The 15,212-nt window shown below is 39.2% G+C and overlaps 1 protein-coding gene across 2 annotated transcripts in view; it reads left to right on the top strand.

Annotated features, from left to right (window-relative positions):
• knl1 (kinetochore scaffold 1) overlaps positions 1-10,764 on the top strand; it is a 128,052-nt gene extending 117,288 nt beyond the window's left edge. Inside the window, exon 26 of one of the 2 annotated variants that reach the window (XM_072569310.1) lies at positions 10,301-10,764. In XM_072569310.1, coding sequence (XP_072425411.1) covers positions 10,301-10,427 — 127 coding nt within the window. In that variant the 3' untranslated portion in view covers positions 10,428-10,764. Of the gene's footprint in view, positions 1-9,511; positions 10,278-10,300 lie in introns of those variants that run through there. The other variant, XM_072569314.1, reaches the window with a different exon arrangement.
• The last annotated feature ends 4,448 nt before the right edge of the window (positions 10,765-15,212 follow it).

A 15,212-nucleotide genomic window follows, 5' to 3' on the forward strand; every position in this document is an offset into this window, starting at 1 on the left:
TTATCTTCAATGTTTGTTGACCTTTTGAGTTCCAGGAAGTAACATGGTAAATCCTTTGAAATCCAGAAATTATCCAAATCTGTGATTTTCCAATTAGATTAGATTCCCTACAGTGTGGAAGTAGGCTCTTCGGCCCAACCAGTCCACACCGACCCTCCGAAGAGTAACCCACCCAGACCCATTTCCCTCTGTCTAATGCACCTAGCACTATGGGCAATTTAGCATGGCCAATTCACCTAATCTGCACATCTTTGGACTATGGGAGGAAGCCCACGCAGACATGGGGAGAATGTGCAAACTCCACACAGTCGCCCTAGGCTGGAACCAAACCTGGGATCCTGGTGCTGTGAGGCAGCAGTGCTGACCACCGAGCCACTGTGCTGCCCGTTTCTCATAATCCACAAATATAAGTATATTTCTGACAAGACAACATCTCTCTTCCTCTTGTGGCCAGATTATGCATCAACTGCATGACTGATGACAGACTAAGTTATATTGGATAAAGCTGCTTTTGTAACCAAAGAGTCCACCTTTCCTACAAGGCTCTGAAACACTGAAAATGGTTAAAATATCTAGGGAATTGAAACACTAATTTACTCAGGACATCAGAGGATGTTGGAAGTCTGGATAGAGATCTGGGGGAAGATGTAGAACGGACTATATCGGACTAAATTCCATAAAGAGTTAGCTGTAATAGTTGGTGATGGAAGGAAGTGATTCAATTGTAATCAGAGTTTAAGAGAAAGTAGCATGGAGAAAAAGGTAGTGTAAAGGAATATTCCAATAGCTGTAAATATAATAAAGTTTGTGTTGTCTAGCTAGCAATTGTTGAAATATTTAAAATGACCTCCAACCTTACAACCCAACATAGCATCCAGTATTAGACCTTGTAATGTTGACTGAAACAGAATTAAGTAAGGACTTGATAATGCAGGCAAGCATTTTAGAATTTCACATTCTATTTAAGGATGAGAAACATAGGTCTGAACCTAGTGTCTTAAATGTAAAGGTATGAAAAAAATTGGCTACAAATGGACTGTAAAATAGTTTAAAATGTAAGATGGTAGAAACAGAGGCAGACATATATATTCCACTGACTTAGCCATGGAATGCCCTTCTGGTAGAATCTAACTATGGAAGTTACGTATGCTCTCAAAAATGTATACTATACTGTAAAAATTAGTGTTTGACACAAAATTGGAAAAAATTCACAAACCAGTAACGAATGACTCTACTCATTCTAACTTTTCCCTTTTTTAAACTATAAAGAAAATATCAGATCATGAAAGTTTATTTATAAATATTGTCATGATACCATTTAAAGGAACACTGGACCAGCTGGATCTTTACTTATCCGACTTGATTAATCATAATTTTTTAAAGAGTAGAAATGTGTGAAAGAACCAAATGTAAGAAAATAAGTGGCAGAATCAGAGGATAAATGTAAATGACAAAGAAAAACAACTTTATTAAACAAATAAACAAAACACACAAGCAATAATGACATTGTATAAGTTGAACAAGCAAGGTACCTATTAAACCATATACATTAAATACAACTTATTGTTTGGAATATTATGAAGTAAACATGAGTTGTTAGACAAACAGTAGTCAAACACTCAACAGACTGCTCTTTCACTGGCTGATGCATTGAAGACAGATCCCATCCAGACACCAGATCATTCTGGATTTATGGAGATGATGGAGGTAACACATGAGCATGCATGTAGGAATAGCCTCACTAAAACAGGATAAATGGGTCATTTTCAGGTTAGGAAATAGTAACAGTGGAGCGCCAAAGAAGTTAGTGCTGGCGTGTCAGCTATTTATCATCTAAGAGTTTGGTGCTGGAAAAGCACAAACATTTAGGATTCCTGATGAAGAGCTTGTACCCGAAACATCACTTCTCCTGCTCCTTGCATGCTGCCTGACTGGCTGTGCTTTTCCAGCATCAAATTTTCAACTCTGACCTCCAGCATCTGCAATCCTCACTTTCTCCTGTCAATTATTTATAGTCTTGATCGAATGAAGGAAATAAGTATATTGTGGCCAAATTTATAGATGGGTAGGAAAACCAGTTATGAAGGCACAGAATCCGTGAAGGGATATAGATAGATTAAATAGATAGACAAAGATTTGTTATAATGCGAACATGTTAATTTGTTCACTTTGACAGGATATTGTGGGTATTGGTAAGATATTGCTGAATGCTGCAATGCAGAGGGAAATGGGTTTCCCATTCATCAATCACTAAAAGAATTATCAAGTATTTATAACATCTTGACTGGTAAAGATGGCAGAGACTCTAGGAAAACCTATGCTGTGTATGGCGTGCAAGATATTGGAGGTTTGAATGCACAAGACATCCAGGTTAGTCACAGCTGCATGAAGTACCAGAGGGCAATAGTCCTTCAACAACATACGGTTGATTTGGAGTAGCAACTCTTTACTGTGCACCATACAAGGAGGAGAGAGGTTTCTGGAACAATTACACCAGAGGTGTCACTTGACATTGTGATGGGTGACAACGAAGACCATAGAGATGGCAGAAGAGTGGGTAACCTCACTTTTCGAAAGGAAAAGAAACTTGGACTCCTTGGAGCCATCCAACAGATATAACATTTTTATTCAGTGTGCAATATGACTGTGTTGGGGTGGATAACTCGAGGGAAAACCACAATACCATGGTGCCCAAGGCCACCGTCAGAAAAGACAGGGAGGCTGGTAGGCAGATTAGAAAGGTAGTAGTAGGAGGTGACTCAATAGTTTGAGGAATCGACCATCTAGTTTGCAGCCAAGATTGAAAGTCCTGTATGGTTTGTTGCCTTCTGGGTGAAAGGGTTTGGGATAAAATGTCTGGAAAGGGAGGGTGAATAACCAATGCACAACCATTCAGGATTCCTGATGAAGAGCTTGCGCTCGAAACATCACCTCTCCTGCTCCTTGCATGCTGCCTGACTGGCTGTGCTTTTCCAGCATCAATACTTCATGTGGGAACCAAAGGCAAAGGGAGCTTGGAAGACTTGCAGGATAAGTTTCAGGAGCTAGGAAATAGGTTGAAATGCAGGACCTCCTGGGTAGTAATCTCAGAAATACAATCTGTGCCGTGAGTTTTACCATTTAGGCAAAGGCAAATCAGGGAGGGAAATGTGTGGTTTGTGGGATGGTGTAGGATGGAGGGGTTTAGACTTTTGGGACATTGGGATCATGTTGGAAAAGGAGAAAACTGTTTAAAAGAGATGGTCTTTACCTGACTTCAGGCTGAGAGAGTAAATAGTGTATTGTCAGTTGATTTAAACTTATAAGGCAGAGAATAGTAAGGGTATGGAATGCTTTGCCTGCAACGGTAGTAGATTCGCCAAATTTAAGTGCATTTAAGTCGTCATTGGACAGGCGTATATGGACGTACATGGAATAGTGTAGGTGGGCTGTGCTTCAGATTAGTATGACAGGACAGCACAGACGTACATGGAATAGTGTAGGTGGGATGTGCTTCAGATTAGTATGACAGGACAGCACAACATCGAGGGCCAAAGGGCCTGTACTGCACTGTAATGTTCTAAGGTGGGGTGATTAATGAACCTTGTATTGGAAAGATCAACAAGGGCAAAAAAAAGTAAAAATGGGGAACTGAGAAAAGAAAGTGAGGGAAGGCTTGACATGAAGCAATGAAATGGTTCCCCCCCCCACCCCGCCATGATCAAGAGAGATAATGGCAGGGTTAAATTGTATATATGGAAATGCTGTAATATGGTGAACATAAATAGGAAAATGGAAGCAGAAATTGCTGTTTGTGGATATTACATAGTAGCACTGACAAGACGTGGCTCAAGCCAGATCAGGAACACAGATGTAGCATCCCAGATTATAAGACTTTTCATATAAAGGTTAAGTGAAAAAGGAATTGTAGCATTCTTGGTCAATGATGTAATTATAGCCCTTGAACAAGATGCAATTCCTGAATTACAATCTATAGAGTTGGAGGTGAGAACTAGGAAGGGAGAAGTAGCCTTGTTAGGTACTTACTATAGGCATCCACGCAATGGTGAGGAAGTAAAAGAGAGTATTTGTAGGCAGATTATGGGAATTTGCCGGATTCTAATACTTGGTGATTTCAATTACCCTAGGGTTGACTGCAAAAAAGGTAGTGTGTGGAGCATGGAAAGGGGAGAAATTCTTGCAATGTGTGCAGAAGAACAGGACTTTTCCGAAGTTAAAAATCGCACAGCAGGTTATAGTCCAACAGGTTTATTTGGAAGCACCAGCTTTCGGAGCGCCGCTCCTTCATCACAATCACCTGATGAAGGAGCAGCACTCCAAAAGCTTGTGCTTCTAAATAAACCTGTTGGACTATAACAGGGTGTTGTGTGATTTTTAAACTTTGTACACCCCAGTCCAACTCCAGCATCTCAAAATCCGTACTCTTCCAGTGCTGCGAGGGAGGGAACTGGCTGGGTCTGCTCCTAGGAAATAAGGAACACCAAGAGAAGAACAACGGCATGGGTGACTGTTTGAGAAATTGTAATGATAATATAATAGGTTTCAATGTTAAGTTAGAATAAAAATCAGTCCGGGATTAAGATCCCATTTGGAAAAGGGCAGATTTTAGGGGTCTGAAAGCTGAATTGAAGCAGGTTGATTGGAAACACATTTTAGTAGATAAAACAACAGAAGAAAACTCTGAGACTTTCAGAAGCGAGAAGAGTAGGATGCAAGCTCGGTCCATGCTCATGAGAAATAAATGCAGAGTATCCAAAACTAGAGTAGCTTGGATGACTGAGGAAATTGAAGAGAAAATAAGGGAGAAAAGGCACAGGAAATGATGCAATAGAAATCAAGAAGATCATCTCAAATTGCAAGAGAGAGGCGGAGGCTGAAATAAGGAGGACAAAGAAGAAGCATGAGGAAAGGACGGCAGGCTGCACTAAAATGGGTGGCACAATGGCTCAGTAGTTAGCACTGCTGCCTCAGAGTAAGGGACCCAGGTTCAGTTCCAGCGTCTAGCAACTGTCATAATGGAATTTGCACATTCTCCCCATGTCTGCATGTGTCCCCTCTGGTGCTCTGGTTTCCTTCCACAATACAAAGATGTGCAGGTTAAGTGGATTGGCCATGGGAAATGCAAGGTTACAGGGACAGTGTAGGAATGTAATGGGTCTAGCAGGATGCTGTTCAGAGGGGTGGTATAGAATTGATGGACCAAATGATCTGCTTCCATACTGTAGGAATTCTATGATAATAAAACATTCTTCAAACACATAATCCTTCGATACTTGTTTTACTATTAGAGTGGGAGCCATTAGGAAAATGCAGGATAAACTACTCTCTAAAGCCAAGGGTATGGTAGAGATAGTAAATGAATACATTGCTTGTCTTTACCAAACTGGAAGATGGCAACAACGTCACAATTGAAAATGTGGATGTTGAGCAACTGAACAGTAAAGGGAGTGCTAAAAAGGCTGGCAGCTCCAGATAGAGAAGTCGCCAGGTCTAGATGGGATGGATCCTAGATTACTAAGAAAGGAGCAAATTGTGGAGCCATTCACAGAAATTCTCCAGGCCTGTCTGAACACAGGAATAGTCTGCAGGGACTGATTGATTGCAAATGTGATGTTGTTTAAGAAAGGGGTAAAGGATAACTCAGGAAACTAAAGACCTGTCAGCTCGACAACAATAGTGGGGAAAACCAATGGAGGCCATAATACAAGAAAAGATAAATATACACTGAAGAGAAAAATAAGCTAATACTTGACAGTCAACATGATTTTATTAAGGGTATGTCATGTCTGACAAATTTAAATGAATTATTTGATGAGGTAATGCTGGCAATGAATGAAGGTAGTTGGACATTTGATGTTTCACAAAGTATTTGATATGGTGCCAATGACAGGTCGGTCAGCAAATTAGAAATGTGTGGGATTGATGGGTTCATGACAGATTAGAAGTTGGCTCAAATATAGGAAACAGAGGGCAGATTTCAGATTGGAATAAGTTGAAAGTGGTGTTCCTCAGGGATTGGTGTTAGGAACCTTGCTTTTCTGGTTATTTAACTGATTAGGAGATGGGTGTTGAGGGCAAAATCTCTAAATTTGCAAATGATACTAAGCTAGTGAGATTAAGGAGTTGTGAAAATGATGCTGAGCCAAGTTCTGCAAATGAACAGGTACTTGGCAGATGAATTTCAATGCAGAGAAATGTGAAGTAATCCATTTTGGTAGAACAAACATGAGACAATAGAGTGCATAGTTCAAGAGGAGTACAGGAACAGATGGACCTCGGGGTTCAAGTGCATAGGTGGTCAGGCAAGTGAAACAGTTGTGAAGAAGGTGTCTAAGATGTTTGGGTTGATAAATAGTGAAATAGAGTATAAAGTGTTACACCTCTACAAATCATTGATCAGACCACATTTGGAGTATTGTGTTCAATTCTAGGCAGCTTATTTAAGGATGGATGTTAAAACCCTGAAGAGAGGGAATTTTCTAGAATGAAGTCAGGAATGAGGGATTTTAGATACAAGGAAAGATTGGAGAAATTGGAATTATTCTCCTTGGAGCAGAGAGATTAAGTGGTGCTTTTATTGAGATGTTCAAAATTATGAACAATTTTGGCAAGGTAAAGGAGGATAGTTTGTTTCCACTAGTTAGTATGTCAGTAACTAGGAGTCTCATTGTCAAGACTGTCAGCAAGAGAACTAAGAGTGAAGTGAGGAGAAATGTCTCTACTCAGAGTTGCTAGGATTTGGAATGCACTGCCTGGTAGAGTGATGGAGGCAGATTCCACAAGAGGTTTCAAACGAGAGCTGGATATATGTCTGAAAGTGAAGAATTTACAGGACTGCAGAGATAGGGCTGGAGAATGGGACTGCTTGGGTAGCTCTTTTAAGAGCCATTACAGACACAATGGGCCAAATGTGGACCCCTTCTATACTGTAAAATTCTATTTATAGCAAGTGATTAGGAAGTCGAATTAAATTTTAGTCCTTACTGCAAATGGGATGGAGCATAAAAGTTGGGAAATCTTGTTACAACTGTATCAACCATTGAGATTGCACCTCGAACACTGCAGTTTTAGCTTCCTTCTTTAAGGAAGGATATACTTGCATTGAAATCATTTTAGAGAAGTTTTAAGGTGATGCAGGTGTTTCCATTGAGGAAAGGGTGAACATACTCATTGAAGTGTTTCAGAATAAGAGATAATCTACTGAAATGTATATTTTTGAAAGGATTTGATATGATTGGTGCTGAGATGCAGCCACCCGTGACAGATTCTGAAATCAGGGACAAAGATTCAAAGTAAGGGGTCTTCCATTTAAGGCAGAGGAAATCCTTCACTTCTATCAGAAAGACATTAATCTTTAGCATTCACAACCTACACTAGCAGCCAATATTGAATTGTTTTAAGATAGTCATGCCTGAATACACACATTTTCTCTGGCAACCCATTCTACATACACATCACTCTCGAGGTTCATAGTATCCTCTGATGAGACTGTGAAGGCAAGGATATTACAATGGAAAAATGGTGAGTTTGGTTATCTTTTCATGTAACCTTTTATATTGATTTGCAAGTCTGCAGTGCTCAATTATGACAGCACTTCCCATTTTCTACAGTCTATTTTCTTTTATATCTTGGTTTTTTTTAGCATCTGTATTAAGAACATAAACAGGAGAAGGAAGCCATAAAAGCCCTTGAATATATTCCACAACTGAATAAGACTATGCCTGATCTGATCTTGGCATCATTCCATTTTCCCTCTTGTTCATTTAATCTGAGACTCCCTGAGAGTTCAAAACTGCCCATCTACATGTTGAATATATTATTTAATTATTGGGCATCCTGAGCTTTAAGTAGGGAATTTCAAAGGTTTGTGCCTGAGTGATGAAATTCTTCTTAATCTCCATCTTAAACGTATGACTCCTTATTCCAAAATTATGTCTCTAGTTGTAGAGTCTGACACAAGGAGAAACATCCTTTCAGATCCTGTCAAGTATTGGAAGAATCTTCTTTCAATAAGATTTATTTTAATTCTTCTAATGCCTGTGATGTTCTATGCCTAAGTCCAACATGCCCAGCCTTTTGTTGCACACCCCAAGGATCGGCATAATAGGGCATCTTTGTACTGCCTCCAGTATGAGGATACCCTTCTTTGGGACAGCACAATTGCATACAGTACAATTGGTCTCATCAATGTAAGTGCAACAAACTTACATATTTTTACATTCTATCTTTTTTCCAACAAGGCCAACATTATACTTGTCTTCCTAATTACATTGGAGAAAGCGAGGACTGCAGATGCTTGGAGATCAGAGCTGAAAATGTTTTGCTGGAAAAGTGCAGCAGGTCAGGCAGCATCCAAAAAGCAGGAGAGCCCTTCCTGAAGAAGGGCTCATGCCCGAAACGTCGATTCTCCTGCTCCTTGGATGCTGCCTGACCTGCTGCGCTTTTCCAGCAACACATTTTCAGTTCCTAATTACATAGTACACTTGTGTTATAACTTGTGTTTCTGTACCAAACTAGATCCCTCTGTACCATAGAATTCTATGATTTCTCTTCATTGAATTGATATTGTTTTTGTATTCTTTTAAAAGTGGTGATCTCACATTTTTTGCACAATATTAACTATCTGCCATATTTTTCCCCTCATCTTATCCATTTGCAGACTCTTTGAATACTCCTCACACCATGTTTTTCCACCTATCTTTATATTATTCAGTAGAAATGCATGTAGCTCCTTCTTTCAAGCTAGTAATATAGATTGTAAGTGACTGAATCACTGATTTTTCTGGTACCCCATTAGTTAGTTTGCCATCACATAAGAACTAGGAACAACAGTAGGCAACTCAGCCCCTTGAATCTGCTCCACCATTTGATACCATCATGGATTATCTAATCATCGCCTCAACTCTATTTTCCTGCTAACTCTCCATAACTCTTGAACTCGCTGTCAACTCATTTATGTTCAGTTCCCTGTTAATTAGCCAATCCTCTCTACATGCTAATATTACTGTCAAGACCACAAATACATAGCTTGTCATAACCTTTCTCTGTCCACCTTATTGAATATATTTTGAAAGCCAAAGGTACTGAATCTTCTGGTTCTCTTATCTCCTCCGCTGCATATAATATCTTTAAAGAATACTAATAAATTTATTAATCAAAACTTTCCTCACAAAAATATATTAACACTGCATGGTTATATTATGATTTTCTCAATGTTCTGCTGCTCCTTTCTTAATGGATTCCAGCTTTTCCTAATTACAAATGTTGGACCAATTCATCAGTTGTTCCTGCTTCTTACTTCCTCTTTTTCATGAATGGGTTTATATCTGTCAGGATGTTTCCAGATCTAAGGAAGTTTGTAAGATTACAATCAATACACACTCCATCCCTGCAACTCTGTTTTAAGACGCTCAGATGCAGTCCATCAGGTTTACAGGGCTTGCCAGTCTTTTGTCACATCAGTTTTCAAAGTACTTCTTTTCTCCACTAACTGTCATCTTTCTTGCCCTAGGTTTTCTCTTTTGGGAAAGCTATTTGTCCATCATGAAGACAAATAAAAAATATTGGTTCAAAGTGTTTGTCATTTCCTATGAAAGATGGAAGGAAGGATCCTCTGAAGTATGGATTGAGTATCAATGTTATGCCAGTCTAATTTAATCTGGCATTAAAATATCCTACAAGTTCCAACTCTCATATCTACTACTTTGCTGCAGACATCACCAATGAGCTTTGTTTTAGTTTTCATCACAAATAATTCTATTTTAATGAACAACTCTTGACTTTTTCTAAGGCTCGAATCCAAGATTAGAATGCTGTTCAGTCTGCGAAGCCCTTCTAGCATCTTTCTCATTTTTAGACTACATACAAAACCTTTTCATATCCAGCCTTACTCTGGTCTTTTGTTTTATCGTGACTGCTGTGATCAGTGCTCTGGAATTTTCCTCGTATTTATCAGGTCTGAGTAAACCACCTTTTGAGGTATTTACCTTCATCTTGATCCTTGTGAAAAATCTGTATTCATCAAGTAGCTGTTTATTGACTGAATCTTTCTCTGGATCACTCCAAGGGTTGACAACTTCAAGTGAAGAAATTTCCCTTCATTCCAGTCCTAAATGGCTACTTCCCTGACCTGAAACTGCCGCCTCATTATCGGTTCTCTAGTTCGGTAAAACAGTTTGTCAACTCAAACCCTGTTAGGATATTTATATCTTTTTTTGATTATGTTTTAATCAACAGAAAATTATGGAACCATTTTAGTCAACCTGTGTTCCCTTTTCTCATTGTCTCATTTCTCTCTAAGGAAAGTACAAGTGGCATCGGGCAAAAGCTGGTTGAAGAAAAAGAAAAGGGACATAGGGGTTAGATATACAAATTTAATTAGGATTGGACCTTGTTTGGAGAATAAACAGCAAAATGGAGAGATTTGATGAAACGTATGCTTCTGTTTTGTTCAATGGAGGACTTGAGTACAAAAGTCAAGGCTCACAATACATTACTCCTCAGAAATGACACTGAAGAACGAGGCACTGTATTTTGGATGAGATGTTAAACCAAAGCCCCCTCTGGACATATCATTGGATCTTTTGCTCCTTTGAAGAAGAGCTGTGGGTTATCTTCAGTGTCCTAAAAAATATGTATCACTCCCTCAAATCACAAAATTCAAATTTATTTTATCACATTGCTACTTGTGAGATCTTGCTGTGCCCACTTTTTTTTTACTTTACAGCAGTAACTGCACTTCAAAGTATCTACTCATTATAAAGTACTTTGAAATGTTCTGTGTTTGTGAAAAATACCATATAAATGTTGTTTTAACTCTCAATAGTTGGTGTCAAATATTGATTTTCACCAATGTGAACTACATCTGTTATTGGTGTATAACTCTCTGTGACAAATAGAGGGAGCCCCTGAGCTGCTGCAAAAGGTAATCTTCATTAGGACTGTGTAAAATACCATCACTGCACTCAATTAGGAGGATGTAGCATGGAATGATCAGATGCACATTCACATCCCTGATTTCCTACTTACGATACCATTAAGTAGCTTGTCATGGCAATGTCTACAGTGAGACGCAATATCAGTTACAAATGCATGTAAAAAAACAACATGGAAAGATAGTACAAGTTAAAATATCACATTCATTCATGATTAACAAAATAGACACTCGTTGGACATTTCTAAAGCTCCTGAACATAGTTCAATAAGTAATTGCGATTTTGTTGATCTCAATTTATTCCACAGTCCTGCCCAAGCAAATTTATCTAGAAAGTTTTCTTCCTCGTTACTTAAATGATGCTCATCTGGACTCTTGTTCAGTTGAGATGCACATATCCAAAATGTCAACTGCTGTTTTTTTGAGTGACTCGAGTTTTTTTTTCCACATTTTTATTTCCATGTTTCAGACCTCCAGCATGTGTTGAATTTTACTTTTTGTTCTGCAAGTAGTTGATTCATCTTCAATATTCTCCAAACCCTTCGTTAATCACAAATATAATTGTTTAAATTGACTTCTGGAACCTGACAGCTACCTTGACACAGCAGCATACAGTATTAGAGAATTCAGAGTGTGGAAAGAGGTCACTTACCTGTCATCAAACATCCATTTATCTAATCCCATTTTCCAGCACTTGTATCCTTGAATGCAAAGACGCTTTCTTGATTTTTCAGATGTGCACAACCCATTGGTAAAAAGGTTTTCCTCAAATTCCCTCTAAACCTCCTGCTCCTTATCTTAAAACTGTGCCCCTGCTTTTCTAAAGGGAAAGGTTTCTCTCCATCTACCGTGTCTGTGCCCATCAGAACTTTGTACATCTCAAATATAACAATCAACAGACAAGGGTGTTCCCTACCAGTCGGGGAGCTCTTCAGCGGTCAGAGACATTTGGCCTCAGATCTTCAGGTAACTGTCCTCCAGTGTGGACTTCAGGATAGGCAACAACGCAAAGTAGTTGAGCTGAGGCTGATAGCCAAGTTCAGTACCCATGAGGATGGCCTCAACTAGGACCTTGGGTTCACGTCATATTAGAGGTGACCCCACTACACTACACACATACTCTCACACTCACGCAGATCCTCTCTCTCTCACACACACACACACACACACACACACACTTTATCACCCTTTCATACATGCAAACACACACGCATCCACTCACATGCATTCTCTCTCAATACGCACACACAAATATGGGGTGAATTTATATTTGCAGATACATTCTATTTGCTCAAAAAATGCACAGTCTGCAGGCAGTCAATACATGTAATATCTTGTAAATTCCACTTTGGAGATAGAACCAGTCTGACTCAAGATTGGGATACAGACAGACTCTGATTTCACACCTTTAGTGCGTTGTTTGAGCTGAGATGTCACTTTTTGTTATTAAACCTTACATTATGTCGAGAAGGTGACTTAAAAGAAGTTCTGGGACTTACATATTAATGAACCAAAACCCAAACCCATTCTAAAAGATGAAAGAGTTAACAATGATCCAGATTTGTTCAATATATCATTTCAGTTGCATGACATTGTAATCTTTTGCTATAAATTGTCTTTCTTTTAAGGTTCCCTACAGTGTGGAAACAGGCCCTTCACCCCAACCAGTCCACACCAGCACTCCAAAGAGTAACCCACTCAGACCCATTTCCCACTGACTAATGCACCTCGCACTGTGAGCAATTTAGCACAGTCAATTCACCTGGCCTGCACATCTTTGGACTGTGAGAGGAAACCGGAGCACCTGGAAGAAACCCATGCAGACAAGGGGAGAATGTGCAAACTCCACACATAAAGTCACCTGAGGCTGGAATCAAACCTGGGTCCCTGGGGCTGTGAGGCAGCAGTGCTAACCACTGAGCCACCATGCCATCCTAAAAGATCCTACACCCCACAGCCACCTGATAAACGAGCAGCGCTCCGAAAGCCAATGCTTCCAAATAAACCTGTTGGACTATAATCTGGTGTTGTGATTTCTAACTTTAACCAGAAGAAAGCACTTAGTTCTTCAGGTGCCTGCCAACAAGGCCAAGTGGAATTAATTTTTTGAAGAAAACTACTTATCCTTTTTGTTTGAGTTTTAGTTTTGGTACCTGTGCTTACATTTCTTAAATTGTATTCAAAAACTCTACCTATCTTAAGATATAATCAGTAGATTTGGCTGTCTTCCACCAATCTTGGAGCCTGTCTAAGGATCATGTAATTTGAAACTGACCCTGAACAGATGCCTGATGTCCCACAATTACCAAAGCACTCCTACTCTTTAGCTGAATTAAGGCATGGATTTCAGCCAATGTCAGAGTTTCACTGCTTGGATGAATATGTGCTGCCCTGTAACACCAGATGTGATCGGCTTGGCTCAAACCCAATTGAGTCTTTCGCATGGTAGATGTGACACCATGCCTAAGCAAAACTTCTTGCTTGATATTATTCCAATTGGCAATGACCTTCAGTCAGAGCTTGCACAAACTCAAAGATCCATCTATTTCCTTTTTTTTCTTGAACCATTCAATACACTCAGTGTCCATTGGACTGCAGGTCTATTTATTCATCAGTTTGGCAAGAAATACATTTTAATTGCTGGAACCAAAAGAGCCTTATGCTGAAGTTCAAAATATGAATCTGGTTTCAGCAATGCGAACGACTTATTGCCTCTTCATTTTAACTGTCCTCATTATACTTGAAAATAAATCAATACCATTCACAGAGACAGGCAGCTCGTTTATACAACAATAAGTGCCATGCTTGCCATAGCAACGTAATTCTCCAATATTATGTAGAGAGTTTGAGTCAATTTCAAGTACAAAGCATTAAAAAAAACTCTTAGCCTGTTATTAAATAACAAGTAAATAATTGTCCATTCCTCCTCATTCTCTAACACCTCTGAGAATATATGATGGAGGTACTAATGAATTTAAGCAATGACATTGCTAACAGGCGCACTGTCAAGTATAATGGCAGATACTGTCTACTGGTCAAAGCGTGATGTACCAATAATGGTTTGTATTCATAGACTCTTATTTTTATTTTTGGTTTTATAGAATAACTTGCTGCAGTAATTTTATTTCTGGACTAATGTGCAAAGAATTTAGTTGGCAGTTACTTTTTTAGATTCCCTACAATGCGGAAACAGGCCATTTGGCCCAACAAGTCCACACTGACCCTCCGAAGAGGAACCCACCCAGACTCATTTCCCTACATTTACCCTTGACTAATGCACCTAACACTGCAGGCAATTCAGCATGGCTAATTCACCTGACCTACACATTTTTGCAATGTGGGTGGAAACTGGAGCACCCAGAGGAAACCACACAGACACGGGAAAAATGTGCAAACTCCACACAGTCACCTGAAGTGGGAATCGATCCCAGGTCCCTGGTGCTTTGAAGCAGCAGTGCTAACCAGTGAGCCACCCTGCCGCCCTATTGGTCTGTGCCATATTATTTTCCTGTCCACAACTGGGAATTTAGTTGTGTGTAAAACCTACAATTTACAAAGTAGAGATTACAGTTTTTGAGTGGTGTACCAGCCACAATATAATTAAACATGCAATTACAATGAATAGTTTTGTAACAAAGTGAACTTAATTAAATATGTGCTAAATTGGACAGCTCACCATTGGAACGTGGTGTTGGCTGGGAAATCACTAAAAACTGCATGGGGGTATTTGATACACAGAAACGTATGAAACTAAAATACAGGAAGAGACTTGGAGGAGAATTTTAACTCCAAGTCTGGGTTTGGGAACAGATGAAAGGTTAGAAGTTTGAATTGGGATTGAGAATTTAATGTACTGACTTCTAGTTTTAATGAAGTTGGGTTGGTGGGTGTGTTGAAAATTGAGGTCCCTTTAAAATGGAATTCTCTTAGCATTTCATGCCGAGCATAATACCAGATGTAGCTGTTGTGACAGTAGTTGCTTTTCCTGAAATATAGACAATTCCTAATTTTACAAAATGACAGAGGGGAGGTGACAATAAATGCCACTGAGGCTATGTTTCATTAAAGAATTATGTTACACAATTATTTATTATCAATGTAGAATTTAGGAAAATAAAAGTTTTGATCCTAGACAAATGAAAATTAACTTTCATATGAAAGAGGGCAAGGGGACAGTGGTTATCCTGACATCATGAATAGCTGTCCCATGTCCATTAGCTAGAAAGATTCAAGTTGGTGATTGACATAGTGTAAACTACCAACCCCTAGAAACTAAGAA

This window comes from Chiloscyllium punctatum, chromosome 4, assembly GCF_047496795.1.
Source record: "Chiloscyllium punctatum isolate Juve2018m chromosome 4, sChiPun1.3, whole genome shotgun sequence".
In the NCBI taxonomy this organism is placed as follows: domain Eukaryota; kingdom Metazoa; phylum Chordata; class Chondrichthyes; order Orectolobiformes; family Hemiscylliidae; genus Chiloscyllium; species Chiloscyllium punctatum.